The sequence below is a fragment of the Salvelinus fontinalis genome, chromosome 20 (assembly GCF_029448725.1).
Source record: "Salvelinus fontinalis isolate EN_2023a chromosome 20, ASM2944872v1, whole genome shotgun sequence".
Classification (NCBI taxonomy): Eukaryota; Metazoa; Chordata; class Actinopteri; order Salmoniformes; family Salmonidae; genus Salvelinus; species Salvelinus fontinalis.
Genome location: NC_074684.1, coordinates 39721275 through 39741274, shown reverse-complemented (window position 1 = coordinate 39741274; position 20000 = coordinate 39721275). Strand labels below are relative to the sequence as shown.

The following is a 20000-nucleotide window of genomic DNA, read 5'->3' as shown; positions in this document are numbered from 1 at the left end:
GGTGGATGTAAACTTCCGACTTCGACTGTATTAAAGTAGCTAACAATGAACAACTCCCAGAATTTCTACCCGTCGCACCAAGCCACGGAAATGTTTACGGATAACATTTATAATGGTCAGCAATACTCTACACCCCACTACCACAACCTTCCGAATTCGACTCCGCAATAAGGTAAAAAGTAGTCCTATTATTTGTCAACAAAGCAATCAAGCTAGCTAGCATAGCTATCTCAACTAGCTAGCACTGTAGCAGTTGTAATGTTAGCAGAAGTAGCTAGCTAGCTAGCTAGATAGATAAGTACAATTAGCACAGCCAATATAGTCAGTAACTAGCGTTACTAGCTAGCTAGTTACCATGTTGCATCTATTTTAGATGTAGGAGTAGGAGTAAGGAGTAAGAAATCGCACGTTCCTGTTTTGACTAAAACAAGCTAATGTTAGCTGGCAAGCAAAGTTAGCTAACGTTTGCTACCCAATGTTGGTGGAAGAACAGATAGATTGGTAGCTAGCTAGCTAACATTAGCTAGCTAACCAAGCCTACTTAAATATAGCAAAGGAGACAAGCGGCTCTTGATACAATTAGTTCCGAAGGAACGATGCATAACCAAACGAGGGCATGGATTTCCAACAACTTATGGATCAGATACCGACTGATATGAACGAAAAGCTGAACGAAAAGCTGATGACAACTATGCCAACAACATCAGCAGCTACAGCAGAGCACTCCTCCAGCGACCGGGCATCGAGTAAGACGGAATGAGCATTTGGTTAGTTTATAAACCAAACTGTCACGCCCTGACCGTAGAGAGCTTTTTATGTTATTCTTTATCCCTTTACACTTGTGTGTATAAGGTAGTAGTTGTGGAATTGTTAGGTTAGATTACTTGTTGGTTATTACTGCATTGTCGGAACTAGAAGCACAAGCATTTCGCTACACTCACATTAACATCTGCTAACCATGTGTATGTGACAAATAACATTTGATTTGATTTGATGTCTCTATTTTGGTTTGGTCAGGGTGTGATTTGGGTGCATTCTATGTTGTATGTTCTATGATTTGTATTTCTATGTGTTGGGGCCGGGTTTCTATCGTTGTCTCTGATTGAGAACCATACTTAGGTTGCTTTTTCCCACCTATATTGGTAGTTGTCTGTGAGCACTACGTTGGCTTCACGTTTCTTTTGTTAATTTGTTATTTTATTCGTTTTTTAAGTGTTCTTCGTTGAATTAAAATATGTATTCCAATCGCGCTGCACCACTTTAAAGTCCACTCCTTTAAACGGCCCAATCATTGCATTATAAATACAGTACTGAGTTTTGAAAAGTTTAGACTTTTCTTCCACTTTTTAGGGTGTGCTTTTTTTCCTTCTTTTTTTTGATTCAGTGTTCAAGACCGTTTGTTTATTGTGCAGAATATCTTATTGCCTCCTGTAATTTCACAGGCTATGGCCATTCGGCCAAAAAAAAGAACCGCTGAAGAGAAGCAGCGATTTGCAACTGAAGATATGATGGCTAATGTGGAGACAGACCTAGAGGACCCCGATGTCTTTTTAATAACCTCCCCACCCTGGATCTTCCGTGAGTTTGAGGACGAGGACCTGATAGCTATAACGTCAGCAGACCGGAGGAGAAGAGCCAATGGGGAGAAAAAAGCACCGTCAGAGCGAAAAGCTAACAGCCCTTCCCAGACAATCACCTGCACATTAGAGACTATTTTCCCTCTTCACTCTTCACACCTGCACATTAGAGACTATTTTCCCTCTTCACTCTTCACACCTGCACATTAGAGACTATTTTCCCTCTTCACTCTTCACACCTGCACATTAGAGACTATTTTCCCTCTTCACTCTTCACACCTGCACATTAGAGACTATTTTCCCTCTTCACTCTTCACACCTGCACATTAGAGACTATTTTCCCTCTTCACTCTTCACACCTGCACATTAGAGACTATTTTCCCTCTTCACTCTTCACACCTGCACATTAGAGACTATTTTCCCTCCTCACTCTTCACACCTGCACATTAGAGACTATTTTCCCTCTTCACTCTTCACACCTGCACATTAGAGACTATTTTCCCTCTTCACTCTTCACACCTGCACATTAGAGACTATTTTCCCTCTTCACTCTTCACACCTGCACATTAGAGACTATTTTCCCTCTTCACTCTTCACACCTGCACATTAGAGACTATTTTCCCTCTTCACTCTTCACACCTGCACATTAGAGACTATTTTCCCTCTTCACTCTTCACACCTGCACATTAGAGACTATTTTCCCTCTTCACTCTTCACACCTGCACATTAGAGACTATTTTCCCTCTTCACTCTTCACACCTGCACATTAGAGACTATTTTCCCTCTTCACTCTTCACACCTGCACATTAGAGACTATTTTCCCTCTTCACTCTTCACACCTGCACATTAGAGACTATTTTCCCTCTTCACTCTTCACACCTGCACATTAGAGACTATTTTCCCTCCTCACTCTTCACACCTGCACATTAGAGACTATTTTCCCTCTTCACTCTTCACACCTGCACATTAGAGACTATTTTCCCTCTTCACTCTTCACACCTGCACATTAGAGACTATTTTCCCTCTTCACTCTTCACACCTGCACATTAGAGACTATTTTCCCTCTTCACTCTTCACACCTGCACATTAGAGACTATTTTCCCTCTTCACTCTTCACACCTGCACATTAGAGACTATTTTCCCTCTTCACTCTTCACACCTGGACATTAGAGACTAGTTTCCCTCTTCACTCTTCACACCTGCACATTAGAGACTATTTTCCCTCTTCACTCTTCACACCTGCACATTAGAGACTATTTTTCCATTTCACTCTTCACACCTGCACATTAGAGACTATTTTCCCTCTTCACTCTTCACACCTGCACATTAGAGACTATTTTCCCTCTTCACTCTTCACACCTGCACATTAGAGACTATTTTCCCTCTTCACTCTTCACACCTGCACATTAGAGACTATTTTCCCTCTTCACTCTTCACACCTGCACATTAGAGACTATTTTCCCTCTTCACTCTTCACACCTGCACATTAGAGACTATTTTTCCTCTTCACTCTTCACACCTGCACATTAGAGACTATTTTCCCACTTCACTCTGCACACCTGCACATTAGAGACTATTTTCCCTCTCCACTCTTCACACCTGCACATTAGAGACTATTTTCCCTCTTCACTCTTCATACCTGCACATTAGAGACTATTTTCCCTCTTCACTCTTCACACCTGCACATTAGAGACTATTTTCCCTCTTCACTCTTCACACCTGCACATTGGAGACTATTTTCCCTCTTCACTCTTCACACCTGCACATTAGAGACTATTTTCCCTCTTCACTCTTCACACCTGCACATTAGAGACTATTTTCCCTCTTCACTCTTCACACCTGCACATTAGAGACTTTTTGCACCATCTCCCACTCGCTCACCCACATACAGTATCCACACACAGAACATGACCCTCTTTATTTTACTTCTCTTTATTGTTATATTTTATATACATTATATTGTGTATTTTATAAATATGTATTGCACTGTTGAGGAGAGCTTGGATTTTTTGTTGTTGTTGTTTGGTTTGTTATTTTCATAAATTTTTGGTTTGGGATTTTACTTATGTATACCATTTCTATCTTTTTATTTAATCAGAGATGCGGTATTTTATTTTGTATTTTATCACACTTTTGAACACTTTTTGAGGGGGCCCGGGAGCAATACAGTGCAATTTCTTCCTTTTTTTTTTTTGCTAATGAAGGGAGGGTGGCTGTGAGAATGTCAGAGGTAACTCCAGTCTCCACCATGGTTACCCTTATTTGTTATATACCTTATATCCCTTTTATATATATTACCCATCTTCCAACAGTGGATGGAAAAACAGCAGTGATAGAACACCTCTGTTATTTCCCGACTGGCAACTGGAAGTGAGAGTCTTCAGAGGTGTAAAGAAAATGAGGAGTCTGAAACTAGGGTATCTGGTGCCGTGTTATTAGGAGTGCAACACTTCTCGTGCTATTACACAAAATCAAGATAAACCTTTACCATCCTAGTAGACATTGAACATCCAGAACCAAACTGTCTAGACCTCTGCTGTTTGCGGATGGTAGCTAGCCACATGCTAACCTGAATGCTACTACCAGCAGCAGTAAATACATCTAAACATTAGCTACCATGATATCCTGCAAGTTACACTATATATACAAAAGTATGTGGATACCCCTTCAAATGAATGGATTCAGCTATTTCAACCACACGCGTTGCTGACAGGTGTATCAAATAGAGCACAATGCCATGCAATCTCCATAGACAAACATTGGCAGTAGAATGGCTTTACTGAAAAGCACAGTGACTTTCAACGTGGCACCGTCATAGGATGCCACCTTTCTAACAAGTCAGTTTGTCACATTTCTGCCCAGCTAGAGCTGCCCCCAGTCAACTGTAAGTGCTGTTATTGTGAAGTGGAAACGTCTAGGAGTAACAACGGCTCAGCCGTGAAGTGGTAGGCCACACAAGCTCACAGAACGGGACCGCCGAGTGCTGAAGCACGTAGCACGTACAAATGATCTGTCCTCTGTTGCAACACTCTCACTACCGAGTTCCAAACGGCCTCTGGAAACAACGTCAGCACAATAACAGTTTGTCGGGAACTTCATGAAATGGGTTTCCATCAGTGGCGTTCGGTGATGATAAAAAATGTATGAGCATGGCCTTCTTATTTCTATTACAGCATATTGGATGACTGTCATTCATATTCCATCCACCCAGTTCAATGTAACATTGATAGGTTTAGACTACTACATGATACTCAAATTGTCCCGATTGTCCCAAATTGTTGCTACAACGTAGCTTACGAATGAAAGTTTACAATGTAGGTGCACAGGTCGAGAGAAACATTTGAGTAATCAAGGTGACAAACAGTAACATATTCAATACCGCCTTGTTCACTCTTGCCTGCATCTAGCTGATCTAGGGTGTAATCAACAGTTGCATACAATAGTTTCTATTGGACAAATTCAGGTATGTTTATCCCCATTTGGTTCCATTTGCTTCCGTTTAAGAAACGTTTCTCAACAGAATCGGTGGAATGAATACACCCCTGATCACATGCAAACACAGTTCACTTTCATAGCAGCCACGTACAAATAGCATGATCATTTTGATCGTTGTATACTTCCTTTTTGCATCTACACTCTCCTACTCTCACCTTTTCCCTTCACTTGTGAACTTCAGTGCACAACACATCAGCTGTTTGTGACCAGGCGAAAAAACCTTTATATCAAAACCTTCATATCATAACCACTACCTGCTACACACAGCCTACATCGTTGTCACCGTATTAGCTAACATAATAGTCAACATAGCTAAAACAACTACCACTTTAGTAAACCCGCCCCAATCATGCAGTACAGTGTACAGTCAGTAAGCAGTTTAGCAGTTACACCGGCGGAACCCGGTGGCAAAAAAATTATAAAACCAAAGGCCTTGACTTGGAAGAGTTCCAGTGTTGGATAGCCATAGCCAGCTAGCTACCATAGCATCCCTCTCTGTTTGAGCCGGTTGTTTGAGAAGGCTGAACTATATTAGTGAAATACAACGAAATACAGTACCTTGCAAAAGTATTCATCCACCTTGGCGTTTTTACTATTTTGTTGCATTACGACCTGTAATTTAAATAGATTTTTATTTGGATTTCAATAATAATGGACAAACACAAAATTGTCCAAATTGGTGAAGTGAAATGAAAAAATTTACTTGTTTCAAAAACAAACAAAAAAATACTAAATGGAAAAAGTGGTGCATGCATACGTATTCACCCCCTTTGCTATGAAGCCCCTAAATAAGATCAAGTGCAACGAGCGTCGCAAAATACATTTTGAAATCATGTTATTTAATTATTGCACCCACACTGCTTGCGCTTTTTTGTAAACTGTCATGATCAAAACATATTGATACAACAGTAGCTAAGATGGGGTGAAGTCTGTCCATGATAAAGCGCTGCTCTATCTTCTTAAGAACACTATCAACAAGGCAGGTCCTACAGGCCCTGGGTTTGTCGCACCTAGACTACTGTTCAGTCGTGTGGTCAGGTGCCACAAAAAGGGACTTAGGAAAATTGGCTCAAAACAGGGCAGGACGGCTGGCCCTTGAATGTACACCGAGAAGGTTATCCCATCTCCATAGAGGGAACTCTGTAGCTGTCAGAGTGACCATTGGGTCTGAATACTTATGTAAGTAAGTAATTTCTGTTTAAAAAATGTGTATAAATTAGCAAATATTTCTAAAAAATCTGTTTCTATTTTTCATTATCAGGTATTATGCGTAGATTGATGTGATTTTTATTTTATTTTATACATTTTTTGAATAAAGTTGTACCGTAACAAAATGTTGAAAAAGTCAAGATGTCTAAGTACTTTCCAAAATCACTGTTAAACATTAAACAATGAATTTAAAGTTTTAAATTAATACTTTAAATAAGTGACTTAAGATATAATAGAAAAGCCATCTCGTATTTGAAGTATGTGAATCTTTGGGATATTTAAGTATACTGTAATATATAAAAAAATATATAATTTTTTTTGCTGCCTAACAAAGTCACACACACAAGAAACACTTCCTGTTTTAAATAACATCCCAAGACACAAACACATACACCACACCACCCCTCCTTCTCCAAAACATGTGTAAATATTGGATTATAAATTGTGCCTTCCTACATTATACTTATGCTAAAATGTTTATTATATTCTACTGCCGTTTACCATTTAACGATTCTTATATTTTATCATTTCTTATTGCACTGTCCAGAAAGAGCCTACAACAAGCATCCATTGGACGATGTATACCATACGTACAGTACAACTAATACAACTTGAAAATACATACTGATCAGAATATCAAAATGTTTCACTTCCACACCAGACATCAGAGCTCAGAAACTCTCTCTATCTCTCTGTCTGTAATTGGTCAGTAGTGAGGTGTGTGATTTACTCAGACAACTATTTTACTGAACATATGTTCTCATGAAACACAAACTCACCCTCCCCTGACACAAACTCTCCCTCCCCTGACACAAACTCTCCCTCCCCTGACACAAACTCTCCCTCACCGACACAAACTCTCCCTCCCCTGACACAAACTCTCCCTCACCGACACAAACTCTCCCTCCCCTGACACAAACTCTCCCTCCCCTGACACAAACTCTCCCTCACCGACACAAACTCTCCCTCCCCTGACACAAACTCTCCCTCCCCTGACACAAACTCTCCCTCCCCTGACACAAACTCTCCCTCACCGACACAAACTCTCCCTCACCGACACAAACTCTCCCTCCCCTGACACAAACTCTCCCTCCCCTGACACAAACTCTCCCTCCCCTGACACAAACTCTCCCTCCCCTGACACAAACTCTCCCTCCCCTGACACAAACTCTCCCTCACCGACACAAACTATCCCTCCCTTGACACAAACTTCCCCTGACACAAACTCTCCCTCCACTGACACAAACTCTCCCTCCCCTGACACAAACTCTACGTCCCCTGACACAAACTCTCCCTCCCCTGACACAAACTCACCCTCCCCTGACACAAACTCTCCCTCCCCTGACACAAACTCTCCCTCCCCTGACACAAACTCTCCCTCCCCTGACACAAACTCTCCCTCCCCTGACACAAACTCTCCCTCACCGACACAAACTCTCCCTCCCCTGACACAAACTCTCCCTCCCCTGACACAAACTCTCCCTCCCCTGACACAAACTCTCCCTCCCCTGACACAAACTCTACGTCCCCTGACACAAACTCTCCCTCCCCGACACAAACTCTCCCTCCCCTGACACAAACTCTACGTCCCCTGACACAAACTCTCCCTCCCCGACACAAACTCTCCCTCCCCTGACACAAACTCTCCCTCCCCGACACAAACTCTCCCTCCCCTGACACAAACTCTCCCTCCCCTGACACAAACTCACCCTCCCCTGACACAAACTCTCCCTCCCCTGACACAAACTCTCCCTCCCCTGACACAAACTCTCCCTCACCGACACAAACTCTCCCTCCCCTGACACAAACTCTCCCTCCCCTGACACAAACTCACCCTCCCCTGACACAAACTCTCCCTCCCCTGACACAAACTCTCCCTCCCCTGACACAAACTCTCCCTCACCGACACAAACTCTCCCTCCCCTGACACAAACTCTCCCTCCCCTGACACAAACTCTCCCTCCCCTGACACAAACTCTCCCTCCCCTGACACAAACTCTCCCTCCCCTGACACAAACTCTCCCTCACCGACACAAACTCTCCCTCCCCTGACACAAACTCTCCCTCCCCTGACACAAACTCTACGTCCCCTGACACAAACTCTCCCTCCCCTGACACAAACTCTCCCTCCCCTGAGACAAACTCTCCCTCCCCTGACACAAACTCTCCCTCCCCTGACACAAACTCACCCTCCCCTCACACAAACTCTCCCTCCCCTGACACAAACTCTCCCTCCCCTGACACAAACTCTCCCTCCCCTGACACAAACTCTCCCTCCCCTGACACAAACTCTCCCTCCCCTGTCTGTGCAGTTTGAGCAGGTAGTCAATATATTGGGTTGTGAACGAGAAGGCTGTATTGTAGAGGACTGAGACCACAGCTGGATGCAATACTACACCACTGTATCTGGAACTAGTTAACCTCACACACACACACACACACACACACACACACACACACACACACACACACACACACACACACACACACACACACACACACACACACACACACACACACACACACACACACACACACACACACACACACACACACACACACAGGTAAGTACTCTCTCTTCCTTCCTCTCTCTCCCTCTCTCTCTCCTTCTCTTCTCCCTCCCTCTCTCTCTCTCTCTCCTCTCCCTCTCTCTCCTCCCTCCTCTCTCTCTCCCTCTCTCTCCTCTCTCTCTCTCTCTCCTTCTCCTCTCCTCCCTCCCTCTCTCACTCCCTCCTCCCTCTCTCTCCTCCCTCTCTCGCTCTCTCTCTCTCTCCCTTTCCTCCCTCTCGCACTCCCTACCTCTCTACTCCAGCGATTGATCCACTTGTCTCTCTGTTTCCTTCTCCTCTCCCTCCTCTCTCTCGCTCCTTCCTCTCCCTCCTCCCTCCTCTCTCTCTCTCTCTCTCTCTCCCTCTCTCTCTCTCCTACCTCTCTACTCCAGCGATTGATCCACTTGTCTCTGTGTTTCCTTCTCCTCTCCCTCCTCTCTCTCGCTCTCTCCTCTCCCTCCTCCCTCCTCTCTCTCTCTCTCTCTCTCTCCCTCTCTCTCTCTCCTACCTCTCTACTCCAGCGGTTGATCCACTTGTCTCTCTGTCTCCTGCTGATGTAAAAAGGATCTCCAGCCTGAAAGGTCTCTCTGGGAACCGGCCTTCTGCGCGGCCTGCTGCCTTCCCCCTGCACACACACACGCACGTTAGCTACGTCTGTCTGTCTGTCTGTCTGTCTGTCTGTCTGTCTGTCTGTCAGCCTGCTGCCTTCCCCCTGCACACACACACGCACGTTAGCTACGTCTGTCTGTCTGTCTGTCTGTCTGTCTGTCTGTCTGTCTGTCTGTCTGTCTGTCTGTCAGCCTGCTGCCTTCCCCCTGCACACACACACGCACGTTAGCTACGTCTGTCTGTCTGTCTGTCTGTCTGTCTGTCAGCCTGCTGCCTTCCCCCTGCACACAAACACGCACGTTAGCTACGTCTGTCTGTCTGCTGCCTTCCCCCTGCACACACACACACACACGTTAGCTACGTCTGTCTGTCTGTCTGTCTGTCTGTCTGTCTGTCTGTCAGCCTGCTGCCTTCCCCCTGCACACACACACACGTTAGCTACGTCTGTCTGTCTGTCTGTCTGTCTGTCTGTCTGTCTGTCTGTCTGTCTGCCTGCCTGTCTGTCTGTCTGTCTGTCTGTCTGTCTGTCTGTCTGTCTGTCTGCTGCCTTCCCCCTGCACACACACACACACACACACACGTTAGCTACGTCTTGTCTGTCTGTCTGTCTGTCTGTCTGCCTGCCTGTCTGTCTGTCTGCCCGTCTGCCTGTCTGTCTTTGCTGAATGACCATCTTATTGTTATACAGGCACGCTGCAGACCAGCTAAGTGGAGTTCTTGCCTCCATGTTGGGGTCCTTCGGCTCCAGAGGCTCCATTTTCCGCCGGCCCCGTTTCCTGCGAGGGGAGGGGTCAACTTCCTCTGGGGGTGTGGGGGGGGCCATCTCACATGAGTCCTGGAGAGAGAGAGAGAGAGAGAGAGAGAGGTTGAAAAATAAAGAGGCAACTTTAACCAATGACCACTATCAATTAACAGGGTTTTAATAACCAGGTGAGTGCTTCTGTGAGTGTGAGAGTTTTAACACCAGACTGAGACGGCCCCATATTAACAACAGCTGTTAACAACAGTGTTCAATGAGGCTAGATGCTACTAGCGTTACAACAGTGTTCAATGAGGCTATATGCTACTAGCGTTACAACAGTGTTCAATGAGGCTAGATGTTACTAGCATTACGACAGTGTTCAATGAGGCTAGATGCTACTAGGGTTACGACAGTGTTCAATGAGGCTAGATGCTACTAGGGTTACGACAGTGTTCAATGAGGCTAGATGCTACTAGCGTTACAACAGTGTTCAATGAGGCTAGATGCTACTAGCGTTACAACAGTGTTCAATGAGGCTATATGCTACTAGCGTTACGACAGTGTTCAATGAGGCTAGATGCTACTAGCGCTACGACAGTGTTCAATGAGGCTAGATGTTACTAGCGTTACAACAGTGTTGAATGAGGCTAGATGCTACTAGCGTTACGACAGTGTTCAATGAGGCTAGATGTTACTAGCGTTACAACAGTGTTCAATGAGGCTATATGATACTAGCGTTACGACAGTGTTCAATGAGGCTAGATGCTACTAGCGTTACGACAGTGTTCAATGCGGCTAGATGCTACTAGCGTTACAACAGTGTTCAAGGAGGCTATATGCTACTAGCGTTACGACAGTGTTCAATGAGGCTAGACGCTATTAGCGTTACAACAGTGTTCAATGAGGCTAGATGCTACTAGCGTTACGACAGTGTTCAATGAGGCTAGACGCTACTAGCGTTACGACAGTGTTCAATGAGGCTAGATGCTACTAGCGTTACGACAGTGTTCAATGAGGCTAGATGCTACTAGCGTTACAACAGTGTTCAATGAGGCTAGACGCTATTAGCGTTACGACAGTGTTCAATGAGGCTAGATGCTACTAGCGTTACGACAGTGTTCAATGAGGCTATATGCTACTAGGGTTACGACAGTGTTCAATGAGGCTAGATGCTACTAGCGCTACGACAGTGTTCAATGAGGCTAGATGTTACTAGCGTTACAACAGTGTTGAATGAGGCTAGATGCTACTAGCGTTACGACAGTGTTCAATGAGGCTAGATGTTACTAGCGTTACAACAGTGTTCAATGAGGCTATATGATACTAGCGTTACGACAGTGTTCAATGAGGCTAGATGCTACTAGCGTTACGACAGTGTTCAATGCGGCTAGATGCTACTAGCGTTACAACAGTGTTCAAGGAGGCTATATGCTACTAGCGTTACGACAGTGTTCAATGAGGCTAGACGCTATTAGCGTTACAACAGTGTTCAATGAGGCTAGATGCTACTAGCGTTACGACAGTGTTCAATGAGGCTAGACGCTACTAGCGTTACGACAGTGTTCAATGAGGCTAGATGCTACTAGCGTTACGACAGTGTTCAATGAGGCTAGATGCTACTAGCGTTACAACAGTGTTCAATGAGGCTAGACGCTATTAGCGTTACGACAGTGTTCAATGAGGCTAGATGCTACTAGCGTTACGACAGTGTTCAATGAGGCTATATGCTACTAGGGTTACGACAGTGTTCAATGAGGCTAGATGCTACTAGCGTTACGACAGTGTTCAATGAGGCTAGATGCTACTAGCGTTACGACAGTGTTCAATGAAGCTAGATGCTACTAGCGTTACAACAGTGTTCAATGAGGCTAGACGCTACTAGCGTTACGACAGTGTTCAATGAGGCTAGATGCTACTAGCGTTACAACAGTGTTCAATGAGGCTAGATGCTACTAGCGTTACGACAGTGTTCAATGATGCTAGATGCTACTAGCGTTACAACAGTGTTCAATGAGGCTAGATGCTACTAGCGTTACAACAGTGTTCAATGAGGCTAGATGCTACTAGCGTTACAACAGTGTTCAATGAGGCTAGATGCTACTAGGGTTACGACAGTGTTCAATGAGGCTAGATGCTACTAGCATTACGACAGTGTTGAATGAGGCTAGATGCTACTAGCATTACGACAGTGTTGAATGAGGCTAGATGCTACTAGAGTTACAACAGTGTTCAATGAGGCTAGATGCTACTAGCGTTACAACAGTGTTCAATGAGGCTAGATGCTATTAGCGTTACAACAGTGTTCAATGAGGCTAGACGCTATTAGCGTTACAACAGTGTTCAATGAGGCTAGATGCTATTAGCGTTACAACAGTGTTCAATGAGGCTAGATGCTACTAGCGTTACAACAGTGTTCAATCAAGCTAGCTGCTATTAGCATTACCTGTTCAATGAAGCTAAATTCTATTAGTGTTACAACAGTGTTCAATGTAGCCAGTTGCTATTTGCATTACAAGTGTGCAATGAGCTAACTGCTTTTTAGTGTTACATCAGTGTTCAATTAAGCTAGCTGCTATTAGCGTTAGAACTGAGTTCAATTAAACCTATTGCTATTACCATTAGGCCAGCAGCATACCACCCTGCATACCACTACTGGCTTGCTTCTGAAGCTAAGCAGGGTTGGTCCTGGTCAGTCCCTGGATGGGAGACCAGATGCTGCTGGAAGTGGTGTTGGAGGGCCAGTAGGAGGCACTCTTTCCTCTGGTCTAAAAAATACCCCAATGCCCCAGGGCAGTGATTGGGGACACTGCCCTGTGTAGGGTGCCGTCTTTCGGATGGGACGTTAAACGGGTGTCCTGACTCTCTGAGGTCATTAAAGATCCCATGGCACTTATCGTAAGAGTAGGGGTGTTAACCCCGGTGTCCTGGCTAAATTCCCAATCTGGCCCTCAAACCATCATGGTCACCTAATAATCCCCAGTTTACAATTGGCTCATTCATCCCCCTCCTCTCCCCTGTAACTATTCCCCAGGTCGTTGCTGCAAATGAGAACGTGTTCTCAGTCAACTTACCTGGTAAAATAACGGTGAATAAATAATAAATAAATAGGCTACTGTGTTAGTACAATACAGTTTCTAATGATGCTAGCCATATAATGCTAAAATAACATGGTGTGTTTAATAAAGCAAGCCATTCATAAAATCACGACCAAGTTAAACAAGGTGCTAATATTATGCTAGGCTTGCTAACAGGCTAGCTGGGTTTAACGATCCTATCAGCTAATCAGATCACTGTGTTAAAACAACAGTATCTAACATTTGACAAATACAATTTGATTTGATAACTAGCATACTGAAACAACATTGTATTTAATGATGCAAGAAGCAAAAATATACGGCTGCTCTAACAGTCTAGCAGTTTTTATAGGTGTTGCTAACAAGCAAGCCGGTTCGTTTATAGGCGTGTCGCTAGCAGGCTAACGGGATCGAAGGCTAACAGGCTTCCAGGCTAACAGGCTAAGTTTATAGGTGTGTCGTTAAGGTGATTGTGAGTCCAGAGCTCAAAGGCTACGCTAATGAGCTCTCAGAGACTCAGAGACCATAATGAACAGGTGAGAAGCTCCATAAAAAAACATTAAACAGTGGAGACCATGTGTCCCTGGAAACACACACACCATATTTCTCCATTCTCATCTCACACACTGGTACTGGTACACATTGCAGCAAGAAAACTCATGTAAGCTTCCAGAAATATTGCCTATTCTTTAGCTCAGTGGGCTAAAATGGTCTAAGGCAGGTGTATGCCATCTGTAAATATAAATACAATTGTTCAATTACGAGTCTAGTTGGTTTAGCCATGGAGAAGGCAGCAACCTTCCCGCTAGCCATGATTGGCTGAGATAATGAGTGGGCTGGACATGCCGATAGATGAGTTCGGATTGGTCTGCCATATAGAACGCTTCTGTCTATAATATGAGCCGCTCAGTATGTCTAGGTAATCTTTTCTAACGCGGCTGTTTGAAAGATATCACGTAGTAGAACTTCATAATTGTTTCTCTCCACTTCCTGGAGGACCGAGTTTTGAAATCAGTGGAATTAGAGTATGATAGTTAAGGAGATGCAGACAATTCTGGCATTTGATTACAAATATGCAGATGGAGTTGAAAGAAGATCACACAGAAGGCTGTTGTTATAAAACACCTGTCCGGATTACATCTTCAAACTAACTATTACATCTTCAAACTAACTATTACATCTTCAAACTAACTATTACATCTTCAAACTAACTATTACATCTTCAAACTAACTATTACATCTTCAAACTAACTATTACATCTTCAAACTAACTATTACACCTTCAAACTAACTATTACATCTTCAAACTAACTATTACATCTTCAAACTAACTATTACATCTTCAAACTAACTATTACATCTTCAAACTAACTATTACATCTTCAAACTAACTATTACATCTTCAAACTAACTATTACATCTTCAAACTAACTATTACATCTTCAAACTAACTATTACATCTTCAAACTAACTATTACATCTTCAAACTAACTATTACATCTTCAAACTAACTATTACATCTTCAAACTAACTATTACACCTTCAAACTAACTATTACACCTTCAAACTAAGGGCAACCGTGACTGAGAGAGAGAAGCGTCCATCCATGTATATGGGTAAGCTACAGTCTCAGTTATTACACGTTTCACATTTGGTCAGAAAGTAGTTTTCATTTCAAGTTAAAGTGTACTGTTAGCTAGCTAGGTTAACATAAACTGGCTGGCTCGCTAGCTAACGTTATGTGTATGATCAGTGTAGTAATATTATTCGTATCTCAGATCCATTTGCATTGCTAGTTATAGCCTAATGTTATCTAGTTAACATTGAACCTGTTTGGTTAGCTACCAGCAGATTCATGCAGGGTAGAAACGTTATGAGTTGGGATTATAGTTCATTGTTTAGCTAGCTACATGTCTAAACAAAAGACTCCAATATGCTAGTAACTATTTCAATAGAATGTTTATGTTTATTCCCTGCGGCAACTGTCGAAAGACGTACCTGGTAAATTCGCTCTGGGTATCTACTCCGATTTCAGAGCACTCTCGTCTGAGTGTGCCAGAACACAGAATAACTGACGAATTTCTGAATGTTCAACATGACTATGGCCGGTGTCAGTAAACGTTGGCAAAAAAGCGTAACTACATTCTTGCCAGCAGTACAGTCACCAACGCTCTGCATAACATAAAAACAACCAGAACAGTTCTGCTAGGGCGAGTAAAATGGTTGCTAGGGCGAGTAAAATGGTTGCTAGGGCGAGTAAAATGGTTGCTAGGGCGAGTAAAATGGTTGCTAGGGCGAGTAAAATGGTTGCTAGGGCGAGTAAAATGGTCGGCTTCCTGTTAAGGCAAGGGCTGATTTCAAGGTTTTACTGCTAACCTACAAAGCATTACATGGGCTTGCTCCTACCTATCATTCCGATTTGGTCCTGCCATACGCTACGGTCACAAGACGCAGGCCTCCTAATTGCCCCTAGAATTTCTAAGCAAACAGCTGGAGGCAGGGCTTTCTCCTATAGAGCTCCATTTTTATGGAATGGTCTGCTTATCCATGTGACAGACGCAGACTCAGTCTCAGTCTCAACCTTTAAGTCTTTAGTCCTTAGTAGGTCATATGATTGAGTGTAGTCTGGCCCAGGAGTGTGAAGGTGAACGGAAAGGCTCTGGAGCAACGAACCGCCCTTGCTATCTCTGCCTGGCCGGTTCCCCTCTCTCCACTGGGATTCTCTGCCTCTAACCCTATTACAGGGGCTGAGTCACTTACAGGTGGCTTACAGGTGCTCTTCCATGCCGTCCCTAGGAGGGGTGCATCACTTGAGTGGGTTGAGTCACTGACGTGGTCTGCCTGTCTGGGTTGGCGCCCCCCCCCCCCCCCGGGGCCAAGGTGTCTCCCAACCCCTCCTGTCTCTGATTCTCTCTTTCTTTCTTTCTTTCTTTCTTTCTTTCTTTCTTTCTCTCTTTCTTTCTCTCTCTCGGGGGACCTGATCCCTAGGACCATGCCTCAGGACTACCTGGCATGATGACTCCTTGCTGTCCCCAGTCCACCTGGCCGTGCTGCTGCTCCAGTTTCAACTGTTCTGCCTGCGGCTATGGAACCCTGACCTGTTCACCGGACGTGCTACCTGTCCCAGACCTGCTGTTTTCAACTCTCTAGAGACAGCAGGAGCAGTAGAGATACTCTCAATGATCGGCTATGAAAAGCCAACTGACATTTACTCCTGAGGTGCTGACTTGCTGCACCCTCGACAACTACTGTGATTATTATTAATTGACCATGCTGGTAATTTATGGACATTTGAACATCTTGGCCATGTTCTGTTATAATCTCCACCCGGCACAGCCAGAAGAGGACTGGCCACCCCTCATAGCCTGGTTCCTCTCTAGGTTTCTTCCTAGGTTTTGGCATTTCTAGGGAGTTTTTCCTAGCCACCGTGCTTCTACACCTGCATTGCTTGCTGTTTGGGGTTTTAGGCTGGGTTTCTGTACAGCACTTTGAGATATCAGCTGATGTAAGAAAGTCTATATAAAATACATTTGATTTGATTTGATTCTGCCAGGGCGAATAAAATGGTCAGAGTGAGCTGTTCTCTCATTTGTGTCTGGAAGTAGCTAGTAAACTAGCCAACGTTGGCCAGTTATCTTGGGTTGTGACTGCCGTTGTGAGGTCAGAATGCTCGGATCAACCCTACTCCTCTGAGAGCAAAACGCTCTGAATTTACAAACGGACAATCTGAGTTTATGAACGCCTAGAGCACACTCTGGCCAGATTAAATTGATCTTCACACCCGTAGTATAAAACCAGCGTTTAGTCTTGAAATCTTTGGTTGTTTAGTACATAGCCTCACATGTGAATCCTTAAAGAGATGTGCGGGGCTAAGGCTTAAAAAACCCTCTGTGTTCTGTTAGGTAACTCTTTATCCACAATAACAGGGAGCCTCTGATGGTGGACAGTGAGAAGGATGTCTTTGACTATATCCAATGGAAATACAGAGAGCCCAAAGAACGCAGCGAGTGAAAGAAGGGATAAAATACACTTTTTATCCCCACGTGATTTAACCGCCAACAAGGCTGAAAATTGAAGTTTTGGTGTAAAGCCATAACACATACGTTTTGTTGCTGGCATGGCAACAAAACTAAACCCCTAAGTTTGCCAATGAAAACATCATTAAAGTAGATTTTATTGGCCAGTCTGAGATGTTGGTAATATCAGTTGGTTTTGTGATGAATGAGCCATCTGATTCAACAAATGATGGAGCCGAATTTGCCTTTTTATTTAAGGTGCTCCAAAGCTTTTTACTGTCATTCTTTATTTAATTTATCTTTGTTTCATAGGGTAGTTTCTTCTTCTTTTTATTCAGTTTAGTCTCATGATTTCTCAATTTGCAGTACGTTTGTCAATCGGGTGTGCAGCCAAACTTATTTGCCGTTCCTTTTGCCTCATCCCTCTCAACCATAAAATTGTTAAATTCCTCATCAATCCACGGGGATTTATCCATTTTTAGTAATTTTTTTAATGGGTGCTTATTAGTAACTGGAATAAGCAATTTCATAAATGTGTCAAGTGTAGTGTCTGGTTGCTCCTCATTACACACCACTGACCAACAGATCTTCTTTACATCAACAACATAGGAACCATTACAAAATGTATTGTATGACCTCTTATTAGGCTCATCCTTTAGAACTTTGGTTTTCCTTTGTTCAGAAGAGAATCAGGCCTTCATGGTGAAATTTCTGCAAAGAAACGACTACTAAAGGATACCAATAATAAGAGGAGACTTTCTTGGGCCAAGAAATAGAGAAATAGACATTAGACCGGTGGAAATCTGTCTGAGTCCAAATTTGAGATTTTTTGTTCCAATCACCGTGTCTTTGTGAGACAAAAAGTACGTGAACGGATGATCTCTGCATGTGTGCTTCCCACTGTGAAGCATGGAGGAGGAGGTATGATGGTTTGGGGTGCTTTGCTGGTGACACTGTCAGTGATTTATTTAGAATTCAAGGCACACTTAACCTGCATGGCTACCACAGCATTCTGCAGTGACACGCATCTGTTTTGTGCTTAGTGGGACAATGACCCAACACACACCAGGCAGGAAACAAGTGCTCAGCATATGTGGGAACTCCTTCAAGACTGTTGGAAAAGTATTCCAGGTGAAGCTGGTTGAGAGAATGCCAAGAGTGTGCAAAGCCATCATCAAGGCAAAAAAGAGGCTACTTTGAAGAATCTCAAATGTAAAATGTAACACTTTTGTTTACTACATGATTCCATATGTGATATTTCATAGTGTTGATGTCTTCACTATTATTCTACAATGTAGAAAATATTCAAACTAAAGAAAAACCTTTGACTGAGTAGTTGTGTTCAAACTTTTGACTGGTAGGGGATTCTGTATGTGGAATGGTACTGGATGTTCCTAACACAGGAGATCATCACTTAGTAAGAAGAGGTATAAAGAGAGAGAGATGGAGAAAGAAAGGGGGATAGAGAGAAATACAAGATGGAGAGAGAGCGATAACTACTGTGGGATATGACTCAACAGCAACATTGGGGAAATTCGTATATTTCCTCAGTGAAAACAATGTACTTTTCACCAAATTACAGTACAACAGACCACGTATTCGCCCTGCACACCCTAATTGACAAACAAGCAACCAAAACAAAGGCTAAGTCTTCTCATGCTTTGTTGATTTCAAAAAAGATTTTGACTCAATTTGGCATGAGGATCTGCTATATAAATTGATGGAAAGCAGTGTTAGGGAAAAACATACAACATTATAAAATATATGTACACAAACAACAAGTGTGCGGTTAAAATCGGCAAATAGCACACACATTTCTTACCACAGAGCCGTGGGGTGAAACAGGGATGCAGCTTAAGCCCCACCCTTTTCAACATATTTATCAAAGAATTGGCGAGGGCACTAAAACAGTCTGCCTCACCCTACTAGAATCTGAAGTCAAATGTCTGCTGTTTGCTGATGATCTGGTGCTTCTGTCACCAACCAAGGAGGGCCTACAGCAGCACCTAGATCTTCTGCACAGATTCTGTCAGACCTGGGCCCTGCCAGACCTGGGCCCTGCCAGTAAATCTCAGTAAGACAAAATTAATGGTGTTCCAAAAAAAGGCCCAGTTGCCAGGACAACAAATACAAATTCTATCTAGACACTGTTGCCCTAGAGCACACAAGAAGCTATACATACCTCGGCCTAAACATCAGTACCACAGGTAACTTCCACAAAGCTGTGAACGATCTGAGAGTCATGGCAAGAAGGGCCTTCTATGCCATCAAAAGGAACATAAAATTTGACAAACCAATCAGGATCTGGTTAAAAATACTTGAATCAGTTATAGAACCCATCGCCCTTTATGGTTGTGAGGTCTGGGGTCCGCTCACCAACCAAGAATTCACAAAATGGGACAAACACCAAATTGAGACTGCATACAGAATTCTGTAAAAATATCCTCTGTGTACAACGTAAAACACCTAGTAATGCATGCAGAGCTGAATTAGACCGATACCCGCTAATTATCCAAATTCATTAGCCGTTAAACTCTACAACCACCTAAAAGGAAACGATTCCCAAATCTTCCATAACAAAGCCATCACCTACAGAGAGATTAACCTAGAAGAGTCCCTTAACTTCTCTAGGGTAGGGTGCAGCATTTTCATGTTTGGATGAAAAGCATACCCAAATTCAACTGCCAGCTACTCATCCCCAGGAGATAATTATTAGTAGATTTGGATAG

The 20000-nt window shown here is 43.5% G+C and overlaps 1 protein-coding gene across 3 annotated transcripts in view; it reads right to left on the bottom strand.

Moving 5' to 3' along the window:
- Nucleotides 1-20000, bottom strand: part of LOC129817820 (DNA (cytosine-5)-methyltransferase 3A-like) — a 151474-nt gene that overhangs the window by 106308 nt on the left and 25166 nt on the right. For 2 of the 3 annotated variants that reach the window (XM_055873390.1, XM_055873391.1), the window contains 2 exons: nucleotides 10161-10274; nucleotides 9339-9455 (listed from right to left, as the gene is read on the bottom strand). In XM_055873390.1, the coding sequence (XP_055729365.1) occupies nucleotides 9339-9455; nucleotides 10161-10274 (231 nt within the window). The remainder of the gene's footprint in view (nucleotides 1-9338; nucleotides 9456-10160; nucleotides 10275-20000) is intronic. The other variant, XM_055873392.1, reaches the window with a different exon arrangement.